This window comes from Mchenga conophoros, linkage group LG2 (genome assembly GCF_057382185.1).
Source record: "Mchenga conophoros isolate Kocher_MC1m ecotype Shallow Benthic linkage group LG2, M_conophoros_male_GT1.1, whole genome shotgun sequence".
Classification (NCBI taxonomy): Eukaryota; Metazoa; Chordata; class Actinopteri; order Cichliformes; family Cichlidae; genus Mchenga; species Mchenga conophoros.
Genome location: NC_140527.1, coordinates 22,172,655 through 22,198,136, shown reverse-complemented (window position 1 = coordinate 22,198,136; position 25,482 = coordinate 22,172,655). Strand labels below are relative to the sequence as shown.

Here is a 25,482-nt window from a genome sequence, read left to right as displayed (position 1 = left end):
GCACAACGAAAATAAACTCCAACTAAACTTGGTTCATATCTGACCCAGATGGACTGCAGGTCATAACTTCTTACCTGAAGTTCAGTTCACCTGACACTCTCGGACCAGGGGCCGCTTCGGGTCTCTCCTCTTGCCTCCCTTTCTCTCATCCACCTGCTGGCTTCCACCACTTGCTAATGTTATTGAATCTGTGGAAGCTCTGCGATAGCCACCACACGAAGTAACGAATAACGAGCCTATCTAAATCCCAGTAACGAGTAACGCGTTCCTGGTTTTGGCATAATAACTAGTTACCATGCTCGTTACCACAATAATAACGTAGTTACTGTAACGCGTTACTTAATAACGCGTCAGTCCCAACACTGGTTATAACACCATGTTACAGTTAAGCCTGCTGTGAGTAGTTTTTCTCTATAGTAATGCTATCATTACTAAAGCAATGCCATCCTTATAGTCTCCCTAGAGTGCAAAACAGCGAGACAAGCAGGGGCATGTCTGAGAGGAAGAGCAAAGTGTCAGCCTCACATGAGTGAAGATGAATTTATCACATAAAAAGATCTTCAACAAGCTTCAACAAACATGTTTCACCACTTGAGGCAAAAACACACCAATAAGTAGAAGCAGACTAGGAAGGAGGGGATTCGAGCAGCTGGCGATGTGCAAAAGTAAAAATATTGACTCCATCGAGATTCACTGGAGCGCACACCTGTTGCACTCCAGAGGACAGGAGTTTTTCGGTTTTATTATAAGACAACATTGTGCAGCTCCTGACAACTTCCAAGATTACATTTCTTTAGTTATTCTTAAACTAAAATGTCATGTTATGCTGTTGTTTAAAATCTCCAGGGAAAACACTTCCTAGGCTAGTTTTCTCCTTATACTTGACCTGAGATTACAGCCAGTGATGTAATGTTTTATCACTACTATAGCACTATAATGCTGCAGCTGTTGCTAGCGACACCTGGTTTTGATAGATTTCTGACAGATCTAAAACATTTAAAAGTTTAATATATATGCTTGCTTATGTCATTTTTTGCAGATTGGGTCTACACAACTTTAGCACATTTTTTCCTTTGTCAGCACATCAAACTGACAATGACAGTGCTGAAAATAAACATCAACAACAGCCTCAGATTAATATGCTCCGCAGATTTTTTTTCTTGTAGTAAGAAAAGTCCAGATGTTACTAATCATATTAAAAATGAGTCAGTTTTAATCTTTCCAATGAGCAACCATGGTGTGACAATCAAATCACAGCACATAAATAAAATCAGGACCTTGCAACTAGAAATGAAAGTAAAATGACACAGAGTAAATCGCTCAAACATCCATATTGACCTCACTGAGTGCTAAAGATGTTTACATTTACTTGTGTCACATTGGTTTTGGCTGGTTAAAATCCAAATTTTAAAAAAGAGATGAAACGATTTTAAAGAGTGTTTCACAATGAGAGATTTCCAAGTTCTCTTGGCACAAAACAACACAATAACAATAATTAGCTAAAATGTAACAACTGATGTATCCAAACAATTTGTTGTTCACCCTGTTAGTCCTACTATCTGCAGTCTGGACGTGGAAAAATGTCTTGAAAACATAAAGGCGCTGATGAGATAGATGACGAAGTCCAGTTTTCAGTATCAGTGTATCAGTGGCATCCTGAAGCCTGGAGGGGAAATCCGTGGCCTTATTTGAATCGCCCCTCCTGCTCCTGACGCTGGCTGCCTCTTTGTAAGCGCCTGACTGACCTGATCTGTCACTCGGGCAAATATCATAAACACACCTTCACACCTGAGCGCCTAATGTGAGGCGTCCTCACACAGCAGCAGGGCGCAGAGCATACAGGAGAGATTTAAAGCCATCTATTTATTTATGCATTTCAAAACATTGATGTCTATGGGAATTTGTAAATGGAAACTAATAACCACACAAACTGTGCATTGTTTAGCCCAGTCATAAGAAATAACAGAGGATTACTCAAATACAATCGAAATGATGAGCCTTTTACTTATACACCCCCCCCCCCCCCCCACCACCACCACCACCACCACCAACAAACAAACAAAAACCCATGAGATAAGCAGAGCTGGCCCCCTGAGACAAAGTGTGTGATTCTTGGCATGTCTTCACTTCAAGGGGTCTCTCATTCAAAACACTCACCTGGTTTTCCAGAGGGCTGTGAGAGCCAGCAGGCAGACGAGGAGTAAAGGAGCGCTCTCTCTGCTCCACATGGCTGCTTCCACACCTACACACAGGACAGCCGCTGCAATGAATGGAGCCTCGCATTAACAGGCTTGACATGCCAGTGGATTTACAGCCTGTATGTGTTCCATACAGTCAGATTTTATGACACTGATTTCCGGGGATTCCCTTCAGAGCGCCGTAAATCAATTAAAAATAAATAAATAATAAACACAGGGAGGGTGGATGGGCAACTGACAGTAATTAGTATTCACTGACGCGTCTCACTCCTTCACTCACTGAACATTACTGTTACCAAAAATATGAAGCACCGATTTGAGCCATTTTGATAATACAATCGATTTAAAAAAAAAGCGGAAATAATCATTAAAATGTGATTAGATGAAACGTGGAAGAAGGTTAGAGGGATGCATCTTCTCTCCCACGCGTTCTTCTCCGAGCCTGAATCCGCTTATGAAAATAAGCGTTTGTTTTGTAGGTGAGGGCGAATGCAAGGGAACTCACCTCAAGTGCAAAAAGTACCCGCTGCAGCTGAATTCGTCGAAGATGCTCAAGAAAGTTAAAGACAATTCACCGCTCTCTTCCGTCTGAAAGAGACCCAGTGAGAGCGAGTCTGTCATGAGAGCCAAGCTGCAAGCGCCGATAAATCATAGTCCCAGCCAGCAGCAGGAATGCGCCCGAAATACTTTCAGTGTCTCAGGATTTAATACCAAAAAATATAATGGCTAAATAGAAAATAATGTCAGTGAGAGGAAAGGTCTCTAATAAACAAATAAATAAATTAATTAATTAATGAAATGAAGTGAAATGTAAACCAGCAGCAGTCAGAGCTGATCCGGGCTTCAAATCTCCTTGTTCAGCATCCTCCTCAGCTGTTAGAGCCTCGATGTGAATCGTGATAAGCAAGAAGCACATCTCAGTCTCCCTCATCTCTACAGAAAACTACAAAGGCTGCGAAGGAGACACGCTGGGTCCTAAAGGCGGTTTTGTATGCACTGAGCCTCCTTCCTGCAGCCTAGACCTTGGAATGTGAGGATGTTGTCTCCACTCACAGTCAAATACACGGCGGTGATTACGAGTGCAGCTTCGTGGAATTCTTGTTATTGAAAATGCATTTTTTCTTTTAAAAAATCTTTATCTAGTTGATCATTTTATTTGAGGTACATTTTTTTGGTGAACGTGTTATTGTGTGTGTGTGTGTGTGTGTGTGTGTGTGTGTGTGTGTGTGTGTGTGTGTGTGCTCCTGGAACCAATCTGGACTTTCCACATGTGCTCCAGTTGTTCTTTCAGCCCCTGGTACTCTGGTACTTCTCTGTTTTATCATGCTCCATCTTCCTGATGTTACCATCCACAGGCAATGTCGAATCTAGCACAATTGCTCCTTTTCGGCTACCACTATGTCTGGTTGGATGGCCAGCAGCTGCTTGTCTGTCTGGAACTTGAAGTCCCACGGGACCTTTGCACTGTTGTTCTCAGCCACCTTTGATGGTGTCTCCCATCGGGACTTGAGGACTTCTAGTCCACATATGGCACAGATGTATCTGTGTACTGTCTCAGTCACTTGGTTGTAGGGATGGGTACCGGTAGATCTGACATAAACGGTAGTAACCAGACCGAAAAGCAGCGCACATTTCGGTGCTTTATTTCGGTGCTTTTTTTTTTCCTGAGCTGTGATACACTTTAGATTCTAGCCAATCATTTTACGTTTCCGAGGATAGTAGGCGGATCCAGGTACGTACGTTCTTTTAGAGCAGAGCTACAGATTAAAAATGCCCAAGGCAAAGTGGTCAAAAGTCTGGTTGTACTTCACAGCAAAATATACAAACTCAGCAGCAACAAGTGCTTTAAGCTGATCCTGTGATACTGTGCAAAGGAGGTAACACCTCGAATCCGATGAAACACGTGGCAACGCATAACGTTTTTTTTAAAAGCCGAGAAATGTGCCGTATTTGATAGCTTGCTGCGAGACCTCACACCGTGCACATCTACTGCGGGTGGGTTGCCTGTTATTGGACCCGGAGTTAGCAACATCCCCCAAAAACCCGAAGAGGAGAGTCCTGGCCCCTAGCCCTGCTAGTGTAGCAGAAATGATGACAGATGATGATGCAGCAGCAGCCGTTCTTCTCTGCGTGAGTAGCTTAATGTTGTTCGTGTGTAATTTACGTTGAGTAGGCTAACCACGTTATTACATTAATGCATGTAAGGTGAACTAGCAAACATCATCATAGCTACATGCGGCTGTCTTCTTGTTTGATGGCAGATACTCCCTTCACCCTGGCTAAAAAGGCTAAAATGACCAAAGAAAAAGTGGAAAACAGTTAAACATGAGAGGTTTAGGACAAAGTTTGTATTTTTTCCATTGTTTAAGCACTGCTTCCAGCCAAGAGTGATGCCATATATGCCCCATAGCTGCAGAAAAGGCTAACATTGTTATCTAAAACAGCTGAACATGAGAGTTTTTTGGACAAAGCCTGTGTTCTGCATTCTTTAAGCACCGGTTCGAGCACCGTTTAAGCACCATTTCAAAAGAACCAGTTTGGCACCGGTATCGGATAAAACCTAAACGATACCCATCCCTACTTGGTTGTGTCTCTCAGTGCACGCAGTTCCAGCTCAAAACTTACAGCCTGCTACTATGTGTTGGATAGTCTTGGGGGCACCTTTGTACGGTTTGCAGCTTTGGCCCAATCAGCTGTAGACTCCTGCCTTTACAGATATGGTACTTACAACCTTTTGAAGATAGACACCGTCTGCCTCAGGTATTATGGAGCAGCTCATCTCAGGTGGACACCTGCTTGATGTAATATAGCAGCTGGGTGATATCGGCCCACATCAGGTGTTGAGGAAACAAGATGAGAAATGGAGCAAAGCACATAAAAAGGACTGGGAAAAGAAAAAAATCCCTTATTTTAAGACATATGTAGAAAGATAAGACCTATTTTATTTATGTTTTATCTGGGTAATTATTTTATCACAGCAGTTGAAATGATGTTGTAATAAATAAATAAATAAAAATGATTACATAAATTCTTATTGTCAGACAGATGACATTCTGCCAGGCAGATGTATTGTATTATAGAGAGTGATAGCATATGGTATCAAAGCTATATCTGCCTATATCTTTACTCTACCTATTATGGAGCTCAATCATTGTATCTTGATACAGTGGGTGCTCATTTTAACCTGGCCAGTGACATCCTTGAGAGCCAAAATCTCAGACTTCAGGCTGCTTTAAACACCCACTTTCAGATTTTTTCCCTACTCCTAGCTCTCTTTTATGTCACTCAGAGCAGTTATCCTTAGTGAGCCCTGGCTGTGAGATGCCCCACCCACCTGCTGTTTAAACTTTTTGTTTAGGAGGGGCAACCAATGTTGGCTTAAGAGGCAAGTTGTGGATTGGAAAAATGAAGCCAACACAAGAGTGTGTCAGTGAGTTTTGTGTTTTGTGACCTAAAAAAATTGCCAGAATTTTCATCAATCATTCAATTTTTCTCAAGCATACTTGAAGTGAGACGCTCACTAACCAAGCACATGAAGATAAAAACCACCACTAAATCTCGCACTTTTGCAACATCCTTTACAACCATCAGCCTTTGGGAGCTGTTCTTTCAGTACCACACATGCTGCAGCGAAAGCGGCAGGCATTTTCTCACTACACTCTTTTTCTTTTGCATAACTACCTCTAAATGCAAGAAGCCTGTGAAAAAAAAGAAATCACACAAAAAACTACCTGAAAATATGATAATTTAACGTGACCAACAGAAGAAGCAACCAAGTAACCAAGAGGGGAAATGTCACAACTGAGAAGGTAATTATAGGCTTTACTGTATTATCTGTGTAAGTGATGAACTAAAAGGTTAATCCAGCTATGAATCCTTTGCACTCAGATTGTCTGTAAATTCCTAATAAGAAGCATTTTAAGAGGCAGAGAAGCTCAGAGTTTGTGTTTTTGCAGCGTAAACAATTTGTGTGAACTAGGTATTAGTTACACATGCTTAGACAGGTTGGAAAAAAAGGGCCATTAACAAGAGCTGGTGAGTGATAACCCAGCACATACTCTCATTTAAGAAGCAGCACACACACACACACACTGAGTCCTCAGGGGTCTGACCATTATCAAGCAGACTCCCTCTGCTATACTTCAAACTAGAAGGATGTCCCATTGATCTCCCCTTTAATTAATTCTTGCCATGTGATCAATGAGGTGGGTCATCTCAGTAACGGTGACCCCTGGGCCCTTAGTCAAGTCCAACTTAAGTGAGAGGGAAGGAAACGGGAAGCGAGGACAATCGAGGGCGTCGAGGACAAAATAAACAAATTCTTGTCTTTTATTCTAATCAAATCTGCGTGCATGCCTGTGCGTATGTTCCTTTTTTTTCCTCTGAACTTGGGTTTTGCTTGCGCTGCTAGCCGCTGGGTTACATACTCTTACAGCACAATGTTTATTGCAAGATGTTGCATCACCCAGCCCACTGCCGGTCCTGAGCGTGTCCCAATTGGACTCGGTGTGACAATGCATATTGATCGAGCCCACGTGGAGGAAGGTAATAATCGCAGGTTAAAAAGTAGCAGCAAAGGTTTAAATAAAACAATTATTTAACCTGTTGCACGGGGTTTTGTTGGCACTTGCGTGTGAACATTGAAATTCGCCTCATGATGTTAAAAGCCAGTTTTGTGCTGGTAATACTGTGATGGGAGAAAGACTAGATATGCAAAGTATTTCATCATTAGCATGATTAATGGAGGGGTGAGTAACTCCAATCTGTTCTTTCGCTGGCACCACAGACTTGCCTATTAACCCTTTGTGTTAGAAGCTACTTGCTTCCAGTACGCTGATTACATGAAAACAGCACAAATGCCAAGGGAGCAATGCAAATGCAGTTTGAGACAAGCAAAGGAATTGACTCATGTGGTTTCAGTCAGCGGGGAAATAGCTCAATGATGATCTGGTCAATAAGAAAACACACACACACGCAGGTGACAAAAAAGTGCTTCTGCTGCTTAACATTTTAACAAGAGGGCCCCCTCCCACCGGTCAGAGCAGCTATGAGATGCTTATAGATGCATCTCCCCTCAGAATTTTAAGTCTTTGATATTAGCTCTCTGCCAACCAAAAGTAAAATGCATTCGAATAAATTGTAAAAGCTATATGAGGAGATATGAGTCACATGTATAGATATAAACCCACACACACACACACACACACACACGCACACACACGCACACACACACTCTGCTGGAGACATCCAGGAACTCACACCTGAGAAAGTGACTGGAGCAGCTTGCAAACATGTCTCCATCACCTGGATCGAATTTTACGCTTTACCCTGTCAGAGCATCGCACGCAGCTCGGTTTTGCTTGCGTTTGTGATCACACACACAGCAGCTGAACGTGATATCAGACCGCGCAGCTTTTCATATGATTCCTACATGAGAGCGAACCACAGCACAGCAGGTGGCTGTTGACTCCAGTGACATTTTGGGAAGAAAATACCTGAGCCTGTCGTCGACTGTGCCGTTGTCAGTTTCATGTCAGCACGAGTCGATTCACTAGGCAATGCTGGAAATGCTAAACCATTCTTGGGCCTGTTACCTCGGCAACAAGCCATGCATGGCAGAAGAAAGATGTTGTGAGAGAAAAAAGATGAGGAGTCCATGGAGGAGCTCTGACACTCTTAAAGTGATAGGTCACCCTTGGAAATCCTTTGTCACACACATGCTGCTCATGAAAATACCAAACCGGCTGACACACAGCTCTCATGTTCATTGTCGTTCATTGTGTGTAAATTAAGGCTCAGTCGAATTAAATTACAATCCACGGCTTGCTGCTGGTGACCTAGATTCAACGTGTCAACTAAAACTGTAATATTTATAGTGTAATGTTATTGTATCTGCTTATAAAATGCTAAGAGAGGTGCAAACAACAAACCGAGTGGGAAATATAGGTGGAACTAATAACTGTGGCTTTGTTATTCATTCATGTGCAAATGATGGATGCACTAAAACAAAACGGATCGCCCATTCCAAGATGACAGCTCTTTCATTTAAATTGCTCACTGGCTGAAAAAAGGTTCACAGGCCTTTTTCGGTTTTGGGTTCATGGAGCTGCCAAGCTGCCTGAAATTATTCCAGACCTCCTCTGATTTCCTTGTGCTCCCCACAATTACACAAATAGCATAAATTTATTTTTATTAGCTGACTCTTAGAGGGTTTTCAGATGTGATTGGAATAAACAGATGCAAAGATATGTATTGGGTGTGGATAAAAGCCTTTTTAAAGCTTTTTAAATCACACGATACTGCAACACCAATAACAGGTATTATCCTATAATTACAGAGGTGCTTGGGAGTTTTTGAACTCTTTTAAATTAATGGTGAAGAATGATCTTAAACATCATCCAACTTTTATCATTTTACCTGTTAAGGGCAAAAGTATCTGAACCTTTACTTTGAATGTCTGGTGTGATGTCACTGCGCAGCAATAACTGCAGCTATAGGTAACTTCCTCAGTACTCATGTTTTTGCATGAATTGCATTCTTCGGGCCATTCCACCACTTTAAGGCCAAGCCTTTACCTTTATCCTCCTATAACCATTCCTTGGTAGAGGAGCTTGTATGGTTTGAGGTGTTGCCCTTATACCCACCGTCTCTTGGGATTCAGATCAAGGACAAATGTCCAAATGTTTTCATATCAAAATTCCTCATATCAATTAGAAATAACGGTTCCATTAATGATAGCAAGTTGTCATTGTAGAGAATCAGCAGCTCAGACCCAAACCATGATTCTACCACCACCATGTTTCACAGATGGGATAAGGTTGTTATACCTGAAGTAGGGTTTTTGTTTTTAGCCAAACAGAACACTGGACATCTACACCAAAACACTTTACTTTGGCCTCATCAACTAAAACTATTTCTGACCTGATCTTTTACAAGCTGCACTGGCTTCATCTTTGTAACCATTGTTTCTCAGCATCGTCCTGATTGGCGCTCAGGAACAGTAATAACAGCCACTCTGAGACAAGCCTTTAACTCTGGTTTCATCTGTTACAACTCAGATACACACCACTCACTTACTCGCCGCTATACTCACCACATCGGTCGTGTTGTGCGCAGACAGTGACGTCACCACAACACTCTACTAAAGCTGAGGCACAAGTACTCACTGCAGTATGCTCCTGATACATCAGCACTGGTACAGGAGGACAAGAAGCATGGAGATCATGGAGCTTTCTTCTTTGTTTTTCTTTGTTTTTACCACAAAGTCTCATCTTTTCAAACTGTGTTAACACTTTACTTTGTATGATCTATGAATCTCTGAGCTTCTTTACTAATGCATCATTAAACTGGTGGTAAAAACTAAAACTATATTATATACACACTTGTGTCTTAAACCCAACAGCACCGACCACAGTCAGAGCCATTAGGCCTATTTTGGGCGATTGGCCACTCCTGAGGAGCTTAGCAGTGATGTAAAGCATAATCTGTCCGTCTGTGGATTGATGAGTTTTGATTGAGTTTTGCAGCATTTTCCATCTTGGTGACCATCAACAACTTTCTTTAAATCCACTTAAATCTACTTCATTCACTCATGACTTCCACAAATATGTGTTGTGAAAGTCTTTAGTGTCCCCAGTGATTCTTTGACTTTCCCTGTATGTATTTGTTCTTTCTTGTTTCCACTTCCTGTTTATTTGGTTCTTTATTCTTCCTTCTATGTCTCCTGTGCCTTGATTTTCTGTCTTTGTCTTACTTCCTATTCTGTCTCTTATTTTTTTGCCTGTATGGGTTCCTTTCTTTGTGATTGTCTGCTCGGCCTTTATTGTCTCCACCTTTGTCTTGTTCTACTTTCTGCCCTCCGTGTCCACAGTCTTTCTCTTTGTCACATTGTTACCTTTTTGTTTGCTTCTAGGGGTTAGCATATTTTTCGATTCTGTAACAGGCAGAATAAATGCACAGATGTTGTTTCATCTGCTGCATTTCAGTCCTTTTGGCTTCCAACAGGGTCGTTGCAATAATACACCGAAATGGGATGTAGGCATTGGCGATTTTATTTGTTACAAGTGTGGGTGACAAGTCAGTATCTTTACTGTTGGAATGGCATATTAAAAGATCTCTAAAGGAGAACAAATCACCAGGTTTAGGAATGGTTATGATTAATCAAAAATAGTAATAATTGCACTTGCAGACTCCACAAGACTGAAAGGAAAGTCAGAATGAATGGACAGAGGAGCAGGAGCAGGGATGTAATGGCCTCAACACACTTTGGTGTTTGACTGACATGTGCGGTGCAGAAACAACTCAGCAACACACTCCAGACAACCAGAGATGGAGACAAATAAAAGTTCAGCTTGAGTTCATGCTGTATCAGTGGGTCTGATTTTTTCCCTTCTCTATTATATAATTCAGCATCTGAATCACAGGCATGCTTAACTTATAAAAATGAAAAGGCCAGCTTCATGACCTTGACAGTGTTATTTATGTGGCACAAGTTTTCTGCTCACACTGCTGCTAATTTCCCTGAGGTTACCAGGGAAACTAAACTGAGTGCAATTCAACGGCCCTCTGTGTTTTGCTGGTCATATTGCATCTTCAGCTCCAGAGTTGCTGTAATTGTCTTTTTTTAACCGTGGCTAAATTTAACCACTGAGCTGGTGTACAAACAGCAACGAGATAAAGCGTGGGCTCTCGCACCTGCTTTCTACTGTCACACGCCGAAGAACATCCCAGCGTCACGGTGCAGTGGAGAAACAGACACAAAAAGGAACGTTTTTACATGTGGGACCTGTAGGTGGATAGATTTATACTGAGGTATTAAAATAGTATGAAGTTAAAAGAAATGAAGGAGTATATTTGGTGTGACTAGCTGAAAAGATACGAGTGCTGGTAAGTGGACAGTACGGGTTGATATGATATTTTGGGCAGGTCAGTGATAAGCGTCCAAAACTGTGGGAGGATTGCCAGGGAGGATAAGACCAGTTCAGCAGAAACAGGTAAGTTGAACTGAGAAGGCACTTGAAGCGCTGTAAAGCCGGGAAACAATAAGTTTAGCAGAAAGAATATGCAAAACCACAGGACAGCCACAGAGGAGTCTGGTTAACAATCTGGAGAGGCAGGCAGTCTGGCAGAGACTGGTTGTTGATGAGCAGCAGGTCAGCAAGCCCACCCAGAGGTGGACCTTTATAAACCCAACCCAAGCTATACTCAAGACACTTGAGTAAAACCAGGCAGACAGACTAGAATCCTATGAGCTTAAAAACAGATGGCTTGTACACATAAAATACCCCATGCACCAAGAGATCTGGGTCAGAGTGCAGGAAGGCACAAGAAAGGAAAGAAGATGAGAGCCTGAACACCGCTACTGCTGGAGCATCTGACAGCGAGTGGGTGGAAGAACAGGTCTGGATAAAAAGACTGTGGTTAATTGTGGCAGCCAAGGATCTAGGAGGAAATGGTGGCAGCCCCATCAGGAGTCCCCACAAACAGAGAAAGATGCCTTCATGAGACCCATGTATATGTCTGTTTCTGTTGCCGTACCACTCCATCTGTACTGAGGTGTACTGCATTGGCTCTCAGCTTGCTGCTACAGTCCAGACATTATCCAGGTGAACCCGTTAAACCTCCAATATTCCATCTACATCCCATCATAATTGCAAAATCAGTAATTAAAGAGAAAAATCTAAACCAAAGTTTCTCCCCAGACTTCCTTTGTGGCCATTTCTTAAAACAAATGAAAATGCTTCTTTAGGACTTGCTTAGCTGTGCTGTAAAAAGGCTGTTTCATGTCAACAAGAGGTTTTTTTTGCTACTTAAGGCAACAGAGATCAAGCTGGAGACAGAACACTGAAACATTTTCATCTTAAAACGTTGACTTTGTTTCAGATTTACATATCCAATATACACTGGGCAACACCATTTGTTTGAAGCCCATTTAATCATGATGCTGGGATTTTGTACTATTTAGTTTCTGGTAAGATTTTCTGAGTTTGGGTCTCTGCTGGGGTTTAATTTTTGTATTCCTGCTCATTTTCACGTGATTTGTTAGGCTGCTGGATTTCTTAGTCTCGTTTCATGTACTGGTTTCAGAGTAACCGGATCCTGTTGTCGTGTTTGAGTTCAACTATGTCTTACCGGTGGCTGCAGACACTCACTGTTGTACCGCTCTCCTGGCCTCCTCTGTACATATTGTTGGCAATTTGAGCCAAAAATTTCAAATTTGGATTCAACACCCAATAAGAGCTGTTTTGACTCCAGCTCTTGTGTAATTTGGCATACCTCAGACCATTTCTGATGGGGCTTCAGAAAACAGGAAATGGATCAACTGAGGGCCAGATGCATCTCTCAAATCCTGCGCCAGCTCTTTGCTGGACTGTTAGATCATGTTCAACTATCTGTAATTATAGATAGGTTTTATGTTTTTTTGTTTTGTTTTTGGGGGGTTTCTGCATTCAGAGTACATTTACAGTTTCTTTTATGCCTCAGATCTAACAATTACCATTATTTATCTGACAGGAGAATGATAATAAAGTTAGTAAGTGTTCTCATTATGCAGTTTCTCTTGGTGTCTTGTCAACAGTAGTCATCGGCTTTGCATATCAAGGGCTGTGACATGAAACTTGCAAAGCAACTCACCAGCTGCTGCTGTCCCAGCATGGACACATGGAAGGATTTGTCTTTTTATCTCTGCATCTTATGGTGACATTTTTCAAATCTATTTTCAGTTTTGTTCTTTATCTTAATGCATAAGGGATTTTGTGTGTTGCTTCCACCTGACACAAAGGCAACAGATGTGTGGATTACTGGATATGTGGCAACTCATGTAGGTTTAGGCATCTTTGATGTTGGACTTTTATCAAATACAAGCCTGTGAGAAATATCAGGTAATCCGCACTCACATTTCTATGAGCTGTTACTTTTTTCAATAAGGAAAAAATACTTGTTGACAATGCTGCCGGAGCTCAATAAATTAAACCTCATAGTATTTCACCATTAACAGACTCGTTTAAGAAACTGAAGTTGTCTGTAAATGAAGTTAACAGCTACTTAGCAAAGCAGAGAAAGGCCATAGAATTAGTGGCTTTTTTCATGCTAATGCTAATCAAAAAGATGCATTTCCAGCCTTAGTTAAAACCTACAATTACATGAAAGCTTATCACTTTATCCCTCTATCTAGCATGCATGTTTTTAGCTAAATGCAGCTAGCTTATCTATAATGTAGTCTAGCTCAGAAAACACTCTGAATGGTCAGTCAGTCAGTGTTTTGTTATTTAACAGAGAAAAAGAACATGGTACTTATACACTGGTTAGTGTGTACATTACACCTTCCAACAATAGTCCAACAAAGTGATGCATTCTCATAAACTTAAAATTAATCCATTAAAAATACATAAAAGCAGTTTGTGGAAGCCTTCATGTTGCCCTGCAGTCTTGGATACAGTTGCCAAGATGGACATCGCCATTTAACCTAATCACATTTTATGTAGTTAGAGATGCTACCATTGACCACATACATAGCATGGCGAGGAGAGGAAAAGCAACCTGTCAGATTTTAGGTGCCTGGGAGGCAAATTTTAATTTGTACCTGCTCATGATGTTTTTCCACGTGCAGCAGAAGGCTGTTTTCACACTACAGCTCAACTGATGTATCTGTGGGCCGATGTTATTGGCCTGTATTATGTATTTTCTGATATATAACAGCCAATAAATGAAAATAACAAAGAATAACAAGAAGAAATACACTCTAACCATGTTTCAAGTGTTGATGCTAAGTAGTGTGTCCAGCAGAGGGCACGGCAACTTCCTGGTTGTCAGCATGTCAGTTAGGAACACCACAAAAAACAACTATCTGCTCCAAGGAGAGTCGGGCGGGTTATGGAAACCTGTTTATGTTTTGTGTGTTGGAAAGAAAAAATAATCAACAAATATCAGTATCAGTCTTAAATATCGGTTAGGTTCTATTTCAAGTCCTGACAAACATAACAGAGTTTTTCCTGACTGAATTATTCTCTCCTTTTAATTCATTCACTGATCGTAATTCCCCGTGAATCACTAAGAAACTGGAGAAAACATAGACCTGAGAGCCAGATGTTTCCCTCGGGAGCTGGAGGAGACCAGACAGAGGTAAAAGACAGTCAGGTTATTAGTATGTGATGCACCCTGTAATAGTCTACCAGTACAAAGACTTACACTTTTTATGGTCTTTGTCTCCTTTTTGCATCACACACGCGACACGCTTTTATCGCCAGTTCCTCAAATAAAGCTGCCACATGCAGTGAGTATTTCTCTAACATGTTTAATCGTGTTTGTCCAAAACAGTGCATTGCATAAGGACTGGTAAATGAAACGTTAGTTCAAAAAATATTTTATCAGCATATTGACTGTAACAACCTGACAGGATGACAAACACTTCAAGTTGGAGTACAGTAATGTACAGTACCGCAGTACGTTGTTACCATTTAGATAAACTCACGGTGGCTTCACTATTACACAATACACACAGTTTCACAAGCCTGTTTCACTCATCTCATCCAGTGCGACTGAAATTTTGATCAAATATAAACACAATACGGGTCCGTTAGTCTTAATTATGAGCTTGACTGATTAAAGTGCTAAATTCTTACACAATGGGAGGGCGTTGTAGAAAATTACGAGTCCTTTGGTGCAGCAGGAAGCCGTGTTAAGGTAGTGTATAGAATATATGCCTTGTTCTATGCATTATTGCTTTTGTTTGTGGCTTATATAACGGTCTAAATATTGCTGTAATTGGTACTTCTGTTATTGAGTATTACCATAAATAATATTTAGAAATCATTGTTCCACATCACTGAGACCTGTGGGTGCATACAGCACCAGCAGATTAGAGGTGGATTTTTTAGGCTTTTTCATTTTCTGTGTTGTGACACACCAAACAGTTGGAATCATGCTGTCCTTCTCCACCGGGAAGATTAATATCCGCCCAAATGACTCGCACGGGTGCTAGAAAGTATAATACAAATGAGAATGTATTATCCTATTAACTACCAAGGGCCTACATGTTAATTATCTTGGCCTGTGGTAGTCCAGAAACTGGGTTAAGTGAGACCTTATTACGACTGAAACACAGGCTGCATGAGCAGCGTGCTCAAAGGAATATGAGAAAAGATTATGATGAATAATCTTCACACCCAACAAAACAACGCACATTTCTATCAGTGCACAATCTGTAGTTGAAATCCATCCAACGAATGGAGATACTGATGTTGTGACGTACTTGTGGCATTATTTTTGGGTTGACCCAATAACCTGAGACATATACCCAAATTCAGGACTTAACAAGTCAGTCAGTTGTTTTCCGGTTGCAAAGGTATTCTATTTACATCAAACAACCCGAGATGCCCACCCTGAATCGCTGCCTCCCCTTGACTGCAGGATTTGAAGGATTCTCATCTACGACGACAGATGAGTGATAAGAATAATAACACGGAGGGCAGACCTTCATTGTTATTATGCAAATCTCTAGAGAGTGGCTCATGAAATGAAATAAATGATTAGGCTGGTGGAATCAAACCACTCTCAGAGTGTGGCTTCTGCTGAGCACAGTGAAATGCTATCAGTACATCTCTCCCATTAGAATCACAGAAATTAGACACTAAAGCAAAACCAAATCACCCTCTTTGTCCAGGCTGCACCTCGGCCCATCTAAAAGTACCATCCGTGTTCTGAAGTGAAGAAAATCATGGCACGCTGCTCCCTCTAGTGGATCATGTCAGGAATTAGACACAACCTATTACATGTCCAGGTCTCTTACTTTAATGTGTGAGTGCACGGTCCTTCATGAACTCGTTCAAATGAACCCAAAAGACTGTAAAACTTTTATACAATAATATTTCATGTTGATGCAAATAAGACAGAGATTCAACATGAAAAAAGGACGCTTTTTGACGTGCGCTTTAATTCCCAGGTTACTGCATTAAAGAGGACTCACAATAAACAGCCTTAAAGGTGAGCTGCAGACATGTTCATTTCCATATGATTGGAATATGTGAGGAGGAATTAAAGGTTCTTACAAGTTTCCACTTTCTGCTACCTTTTATCAAATGAATATTGTGATTTTCACTTCACTACAGTTATTTATTAGGGGGTGTTACAGTACAGCACAGTTACTAATGACTCAAACCCTTTCATTCTGAGCCCTTTCACGTTTCAAGGTTATATTATCGGCAAATCTTAATTCCTATCACGTGGCTCTGTTTAATTTAAATCAATACCTGAGAGGTCAGTCAAAAAGTTACAGATAAGAGAAATCTTTAAAAGTGCAAGAAAATAAGTGAAACCAGCTACAATAACAGTGCATCAATGTCAACCTAATAACATCATACAGTCTATGTTATTACATACCACACATGTGACCTTTGAACTATTGCATTTTTTTGTTAAATACATTTATAGTTTTATTCTGTAGAATATCAGTAAAGGATGCAAGTAGTACATTTATTTTGAAAATGATCTGCAACAGTCAAAAAAATTGGAAACGTATGGGGACAGAGCCAATCTTTCATTTGATTTCTGCGAGGAGTTAAAGTGTCCACATTCGTGAAAAGCGTCTCATCACTCTGCTCATTACTGTAACTTACTAACTCAGTAAGCACAGAGCTGCCTCATGCTCTGTGAGTTTGTGTAGGAAATAAAAGTGGGTTCAGTTGAGCCACTAGAGGGAGCGTGACGCCATGTTTTACCTCAAAAGTGCTCTGAAGTGACAATAAATATACTTTTTTGCCCAGTTAAACTGCACTGTGTGGTTTTTCAGGAAGCCTGATGATGATCATTTGGGAGTGCTCACACTTTCCACAAACACTACGAGTAAACTCTGAAAGGGGCAAAGCGAGCTTGTTCGACTGTTGTCTAGCACTGCTCGTTTATGGGAAAAAAGATAAACCAACAACAACAGAAAATCCACAACCTGGCATCGGCTGCTCCATCAATCATGCACACATTTAGAAGCGCAGAGATACAGCATATTTACACTGACCATCAATCTGTTGCTGACTGGCTCCTCGTTGGTACATGGATGGTCTGTGGGGGTTCTTATTGTTGTTTTTTTATGAGGAGATGCATTTTGTAGCCTGTTGTGGCAAACAGAGAGGAATGGGGAGAGCATGAGAGCAGAGACCAACGGGGAGGTAATGACGGCAAAATCAATTTCACACTTGACTGCATTTAGGAGAGGTGAGTGGCGCCGGGCATCTTGATCTGTCCATCAGCCCGCGTGATTCTCGTTGCAGTGGCAGCATCATAACTCCTGTTAGACTAACCGAGGGCCAACAACCATGACTACATGGATGATATGGCTGTTAGAGCAAGAAACTAGGCACCTACTACATCACGACCCCCCCCCCCCCCACACACACACACACACACGCACACACACACACACACGCACACACTCACACACACCCTGTACATATGACATCTTTATCTGCAGGAGTGACGCTGAGCTCATCCGCCAACTGTTTAACCTCCAGTTTCTCCAACAAGAAGAAAAATAGGCCAAAAAGAACCATACATATATCTATCACGTGAGATTTTTCTGCTTCTTTTATGGAAATATAAAATGAGATCTTGTACATTATAATTATAGACTCTTCAAGATGAGTCAGTTCTGTTCCTTCCTATTATGACGCTAACCTACACATTATTTATTTGCAAAAAGAATCTGCTAAAGCGCTTAATTATGGACGATAACTGTAATTTTCTGATATTTTCTAGACTTCTTCTGTGCACTTTTTAGCAACGTCATCGCCGAATGTCAGTTTTGTCCAGACGAGGCGTTCAATGACAAAACATCCCCTGCTTCACCTCTATCAGCCAGTTAGGGAACAGCAACAGCCGACAGCAGGGAGGACAATCTTCTGCTGTGGTGCTGTGTGTTATCAAGATAATGGTGTCCTTTGTCTATTCAAGGATTCAATTACCGGCAGATTCATCACCTCTAAAGGTCAGCAGAGGCTGAAACTGCACCAAGGTCCTGATCACACTGGAAGCACACTGGATTTCCTCTGTTCCTTTAACATGTTTGAAAGTTGCTTTCATGCATTAGAATGAAAATTCACTATGTGGGGAAAAAGTGTCAGACTGTTAGTGACTGAAATCAGACACTTCTATGCCAAACATGAATGTCCTCCCAGAGGGGCCACTTGATTTTGGTTAAAACAGCTGTGCAGTGGTGTATAGTGAATTTTCTCGAAGCTCAACCATTTGAAGACTGAGAAGATTTAAAGTTAAGAGAACAGCGTTTTTCATAGACTATGCAGGTGTAAGCCTGCAGCCAGTTAGTGACTGTTAGGCTTCATCTTTGATAATCCAAGTCACTAAACTGCACATCGACACTTTTTGATGGAATTTTATGACACATAATATAACTTGCTGTGTGGTCCAGACCATCCAGTAAGTTTCAGGTTTATTTTGTAATTTTTTTTTATATTATCATTTATATTATCTGTTTCTTGGGACTATCCATACTTTCTGCCACGTATCTGGATCTGCGGCTCCCTGCCCACTCCCCCAGTCGTGCTGTGCAACACTGCAAGTTTTGGTACTGATCCAATTACAAGTAATTAAAAAAAATATTTATTTAACACAAATCAGTGGACTGAACTTAGAGGATAGAAACAAATTATCGATCCTATTGAACTAGTATCAGTTCAATACCAGCAATAGTATCGATACTATTGATATTTGGATTGATAGTCCACCTCTATCCCTCTTCTCTTCTGAGGGTCACCAAGACTTTCCAAATCCAGCCGAGAGATGTAATCTCTTAAGCTTGTTGTGAATCTGCTCCATGGTCTTACGCTGCTGTGACAAAACCTCACCTAGGAGCTGCACAGTAGGCATCCTGGTCAGATGTTGAAGCACCTCAGCTGGCTCCTTTAGATTAGGAGCTCTACTCTGACCTCTTTCCAAATGACCAAGCTTCTCTTTATCAGCATGCTTGGATTAATGGTAGCTGACAACTTAGACCTCAATTCCTCCAAATATGATTATTACTTGTACAAAAACAGTACAAAAATGTGTCAGCACTAATACTAATATTGAGGGTTCAAAATGTCTAAAAAGAAAAAATTAGCACATATATATCATGTGTAGAAGCTAATAGCTGAGTTTAAACATTTCTGACTTGTGGAAATAAAGTTTTTTCATCACTTACCAAAGAGTTGAAAGTGATTATAGACACATAAAGTGTAAATATGAAGACGCTGCCAGCAGTTGATTAGCCTAGCACAATAACCAGACAGAGCTGGAAGCAGCTAGCCTGGCTAACGGACCTCCTAGCTTCTGTTTAGAGTAATTTAAAGAGTAGGTGCGAGGAAGTAGCAGCGTTTGGTTACCTTTTGGGGCCTTTCTACACATACTGTTGGGATTTATGTTTATATGTACGGCTAATATCTCATAAGTAGCGTCACTTATTTGTGTGTTGTCTTTGACGGCCCACAGTGTAACATAGTAAGACCCCCTTCACAAGAACAAGGTCATAAATCTGCTCTCATGGAACGCACCCTAGCTCCGTCTTTATGCAGGTCTGACCGGAGGATAAGAGGTGGTTGTCATGGTAACGGTAGTGTTGCTAGCAGAAGGCTGAAGTGCACAGAAAGCTGCAGAAGAAGAAACGTAAGTACTGGATCTCAGTCACACAAGGAGAACTTTTGACCTTTCACCTTAGTGTCCTGTTTATCACACATAATAAAAAGCATTCACTGTCTGGGTGTGGGGCTCTTTGTTCGTTTGGGTCTCCTGAGCGAGCAGAGAGACACTGCAGCCATTTTTTTTAAAACTTGAACCCTTAATTGCTAAATAAATTTAAGAAAATGCACTTTGAGCATATTTGTCTTCTCTCTCTCTCAAAATGAACCCAACACAGTTGTTTTGATAACTAGCCTTTCTGTCCATTTTGGCCTTTTGTCCACATTTTATGTCACTGAAAACAGAGTTTTCTGAAACTTGGTGTTTGCCTTTTATTAACTCTTACATCAGACTGTGTGCTGTGTTGCTTGCATGACAAAATATTATTGCTTTATCTTTTTATGCACGTTTAGATGCTAACACATGCAAAGGACTCACGCTCCTGTGTTTTTAGAAAGACAGAGATTTCTACATTCCACATTCAGTTAAAACATTTCTGTTATGCCCATCTTTGTTCACCTAATAAAGTTGTTCCATTAAAGATTCTGATTGGCCAGTATTTGTTATTGTTTTCAGCATTTTCATGTAGATGGACAATATTTTCAAATCAATGCTTGTATGCACAGATTTTTTTAAATGAAGGCAGAAAATCTCTATTTTAAAAAACAATACTTAAGCAAGTGTTGAAGTAGCCAGCGTGTAGATTAAGATGAGCTCAAGTTCTGAGTTAAGGCCATTACGCCTCGAGCGCGTTGCAAAGAAGCAAGTTTGGATCAGAAAACAGAATTTTTCTGATCCAAACTTGTCGTGTTACACAGATACACACCAAAAGCATTTTTGCAGAAAATGAATTTTTTTAAAAACTTGAAGATGACATCATCAAGCCGTTGCATGTTTTAAACTACGAGCACGCTTGTTGTTTATTTGGATCTGAAAAATTTAGCTCGGTTTAAAAAAAAAAGCCCCAAATTTGTCATGCAAAATCGGTCAGTGCGAATGGCTGCATTAAAAATAGATGAGCCCGAAAAATATTTTCAAGGCACGAAATATTAGCTTGAATTTTACATGTCCGGTGTGTAAAGGGCTTCACTCCTCGCTATTATGACCACTGTTTTCAAAGTGTTTATTTGTCAGCACATCTAATTCTGAATTTATAAATGAATCCCAACAGCCTCTGCTGACTTGAAGCATCTTTGACTTTTTGATACTGCAGTGTTTTTACAGGATCACTTCAAAACATCTGGTTTCAGGATATGAGATGAAGCGACTAAAATAAATTTCAGCCTGAGTACATGGGGGCTCTACACGAAGATGCCAGCATCTCAAAGCATTTAAGACCTGAACTGAAATAAAAACCGAGTAGAGGCCAATATTACTCATGAAAATAATCTTAAGTAAGATTCTTTACACATTTTCCCATTAATTCAGAACGACAGGAGAATGTATTAAGACCCTCCCCATACAATGTGAAAACTGCTCTAAAACCCACTCTTCTCTATGGCTCGCACACACCACAGCACAAGCGCACCTATGTGAAAAGGCCTTTACACTTCCAAAGATATGCACTCTGATTTTCAGTACAATCGTTTTCTGGTTGGTAATAAACTGCAGCTGAAGTAAATTAGGTGCAAACTGATTACCCCCTATGGAAAATGACTCGTCATTATCTTTAAACATTAACTGATCTGACACAACAGATAAATATCAACCACATCCATAACTTAATGTGGTTGTAGCAATTGTAGCAATTATCAGTGCAAACACTAATAAATTCCATAACCTACTAATAGCTGTCAACTTAGTGACCAACAGCCCTGCGTCAGCTGACACTGGGGTTACCAAACAGGAGAGAAAAAGTTATTTCAACCTTCAAAATGTGCTCAACGTGTTGTGTATCTGCTGTAGTTTTGATAGCAAGTGAGTGTGCTCCATAGACACACACGAGAGATCTTTCCCATGAAGAGTAATTAAATAATGTTTTATGCCCAAAATCAAAGTGCACGGAAACACATTTAAGAATGTGGATGACAGCAGTTAGATGTTGTGTTTCTCCCCTGGAGCTGCTGTTGAGTCACATTCTTTTGTTGAGCACGCCGAAATGTCTCGAAACAAACAACCAGCTCATTATTTTATTGCCACAGTGGTCTACGAGCAAATGGCTTTGTGTTCTGCTCCCTGTGTTTGTTCATGCTATGGCTCTTTTTTAATCACTTACACAATCTTTGTCTGCTATTCGCAATCTGTTACGGCTGGAAAGAAGCTTAAAGCCTACTGTTACATGAATTCATAACTTGTCTTTACTATTTTCTGCCCGACTTATCCACAAATTTCATATTCGCTATTTCAGATTAGTTAATCCTTCTTGTATGTGAAAGATGCTTTGCAGTAGGTACTATACAAGAGAAGCTTTTCATGGTTGATCAGGTCCTGGCCAAAGCTCCACTCAGCCTGGTTTGAGGACTTTCATTCTGGCCAAATCCATTTTACTTTCAAACCCTTTTGGCCAACATTCAACAATTTTCCATTCTGAAATCCCTCGTTTTAATTTTGCAACCTCTAACCTGCTGGCACCAAAAGCAACACGTCTTAATTATTCAAAAGGAAGTAAACTGTATTCATTAAATATAAATCTGTTTATCCTAATAAATTTATATATTTACAGTGTTGGTGCAGTTGAGTTCAGAACAATGGCACACACGTCCACGCATCTTGCCAGGTGCAGGGTACAAAAATAGGAAAATGAATAAAATCCATGCTTTATCTTGACTGCAGGCCAGAAGAGATCAGTTGAAGCTGATGAGGACCTTTTCAGTCAAATGAAGCATGATGTAATAGAAAGAGGACAGTAGCATACTCCAGTGTGCAGGTGTTCCTTCTTATGTTGAGTCAGGTTTTTCTAATTTTGCTCGCTTGTTCCCATGCTTGCAGTTTCAGGACTCAGGAAGAAAAAAATAAATATATTCTTAAGTGCTTTATGGGCACATTTTGTTCATCTGTTTGGCAAAAACAACACGTTCTACATAATGTTCACAAACTCCAGTAATCCCATGTGTTAAAAGACACGTCTAGCCACCTTTAGCCACCATCATGTCCTTTGATAAGTAAACCACCCAGTAGACCATGTTAAATGCGCCAAACGACACGGGGAAGAGGATCCGTGCATACTTGTCAATTTTACTGGTTCCGCCCATACCAGCAGTGGTGGGCTGGGAGCACGGCGTCTGCTTCGGCTCCAGTTTGTTCCCCATCATCTGGATGCGCTCCAGCTTCGGGCCCAGCAGATGCTGCAGAGAGGAAGTGCTGGCGTTCTGCTTGCACGGTGTCCCCGCCATTACGTCTGGCGTAGAAGCTGCACCCTGAGGCGTACTCTTCACCAGCTGTGCTGAGGAAGACGCAACGCTGAGCAGGCTCTCAGACTTTGGGCTGGAGCGGGAGAGGGTGGAGGAGCTGCCATTGGTTCCACCGGCTAAAGGTCGCAGCGGCCTTCCTCGCCCTACTCCTGCAATGTTGGTGGTGGACTGGGCTCTCTGTTGACTGCTCGACTCTTGGTGGGAGATATAATTCATGCGCTTCCTCAGATTACCGTTCGTATCAGGATTTTGCTGCGAGAGAGGAGAATAACCATATTTGAGTCAGGCTGATAAGAAAGTGAAACTGACACTGACATTTAAATTTGTTCCTCGTGTTTTAGTTCAGTTTAACAGCTTGAAATACATTTCATTGTGACATTACCAATAAGTTTGATGTGTCACATGGCCCTCTTCCTATTGAAAAAACAAAAGTTGTATCCAGGATGGCCGACTTCTAAATGGCCACCATGGTCACCACCCATCTTGCCCACTCACATATACTAATGTGCCACAAACAGGACTTTAATATCACCAACCATTCCCATTTTATTACGGTGTATCCATATAAATGGCCCACTCAGTATACAAATCTATCGCCAACTGCTGCACCTGTAAGAAAAAACGAACATACAACACCTGGAACACAAAAATTTGAAAATGCGCAGGTACATAAATCAACAATCTTCTTGTGGGGGGGTGGTGAGAGAGAGAGAAAGAACCGTGCCATCCGCAGCCCTCAAGAGTTCTGAAGACCTAAGTCCACACATCTCTGCAATATCTGCACGCTCATTCCAGCAGGAGAATGAGGAAGGCCCTAGATGGGGTCCTCATGGCCAAGGGGTGGGAGTCCCAAAGGACCAGTGGCGACGGGCAGCCGACCCCACTGGAGCTGCCCACCCTAGTGTGAGTCGAGATCAAGGCTCCAGGTGCCCAAGAACCGCTTGGTACCTTTGCCTGGGAAGTTCTTGGCACCACGGAAGAAGTCCAAGCGACAGAAGGAGTTCCAAGACCACCGAGTGAGTGGGTCAGTGACGACACCAGAACATCCAGCCACAGTCCCCGGAACCAACAAAAACCTGCATCCCAGCGGGGAGTGATGGGGATGGTGAACTCCTCCCTCCGTGCCCATGTCCAACAGAGGCCAAGGCTTATTTGTTGTGTATTATTGTAAATAATGTTCCCAGTCCTTTCTAGAATAAATTGTTTTTTTCTGTATTTAGCTTGAAGTGGTTAGCAAGGAATTTTCCAGATTTATCACCATGTTCAAAGTTTTCCAAATGCAGCCCCCAAAGCCCTCTGCACAACAGGCCAGATTTAATAATACAATGATGCACTACTTTATTCTATGCACTTTAAGCATTTTATCCACCTCTACCTTTATATTTAGAATTACCATTTATCCTACGATATGTCTTTACTGAGGAAACCCAACCAGTTTGAACCAAAAGCCATCTGACAGACAATAGTTTTAACCCCTGTAATACCATGCCACCACTTATTGATAACACTGGACAAATCCAACTGGAATTCTTGATTGAGTTTGTTATTGAAACCAGCTCTCAGTTTGGATTCGGGAGATTATTTCTCTGTATTACTGTAGAAGCTTAATCTTAAAATATAAACCATTGAATTGATGTTAGCAAAAAAAAGGAGTGTTAAAAAAAATAAACATATTTTGTGCAAAGAATTTTTTCGTCTCTCCTTTCTTCTTCCTGTTTGAAGGAGTTTGCAGGATAGGTGAAGTTTACTTCCTCCCCACAAACTTTGTCATATTGATCTGATCACAGTCCCCCGACACAGATGGCCTTGATTTGTGAAGGCAGACGCCAGACTGTGCGTAATACAGGTGTCACTTACCATGGCTTTCACTCACTTCACACAAGCTTAAGCCAGAAAGTAGGTAGCACCGCATCGGGGTAATGCACTGTAGCGTCAAAGGAGCTTATCCTTTGAAAGTTGATGTTTTCAAGCAGAGTGTGATGCTGGTACTAAGGCATTCGCAGGAATAATCCACCAACACCACCCCCACCCCTTGAATTAGAAAGGATCCAATGTTATTGTGTCCCGTGTGCAGCAGAGGAGGAGTGTGTGCGTGTGCGTGGAGTTTGTGTCTCAACATGGAGGAGGTAAAATGCTGAGGAGTTGGAACCATCAACACACTGTGACCCATGTGCCAAGCCCTCTGGTAACAGGACCTGCTCCTGAGGAAGAGAGTATTAATTTCCCCCCCTGTTGCCAGAGCTATCCTGAAACCTATACAGATGTATTCGGACTGC

General features: G+C 41.3%; 2 protein-coding genes across 4 annotated transcripts in view; both read right to left on the bottom strand.

Annotated features, from left to right (window-relative positions):
* Positions 1-3,125, bottom strand: part of gabra2b (gamma-aminobutyric acid type A receptor subunit alpha2b) — a 47,396-nt gene extending 44,271 nt beyond the window's left edge. Inside the window, exons 1-3 of one of the 2 annotated variants that reach the window (XM_085288176.1) lie at positions 3,015-3,125; positions 2,704-2,786; positions 2,158-2,260 (exon numbers count right to left, since the gene is read on the bottom strand). In XM_085288176.1, the coding sequence (XP_085144302.1) occupies positions 2,158-2,228 (71 nt within the window). In that variant the 5' untranslated portion in view covers positions 2,229-2,260; positions 2,704-2,786; positions 3,015-3,125. Of the gene's footprint in view, positions 1-2,157; positions 2,261-2,703 lie in introns of both variants that reach the window. The other variant, XM_085288184.1, reaches the window with a different exon arrangement.
* A 14,819-nt stretch (positions 3,126-17,944) lies between these two features.
* gabra4 (gamma-aminobutyric acid type A receptor subunit alpha4) overlaps positions 17,945-25,482 on the bottom strand; it is a 29,986-nt gene continuing 22,448 nt past the window's right edge. For both annotated transcript variants that reach the window (XM_085288150.1, XM_085288140.1), the window contains one exon: positions 17,945-23,458. In XM_085288150.1, the coding sequence (XP_085144276.1) occupies positions 22,922-23,458 (537 nt within the window). In that variant the 3' untranslated portion in view covers positions 17,945-22,921. The remainder of the gene's footprint in view (positions 23,459-25,482) is intronic.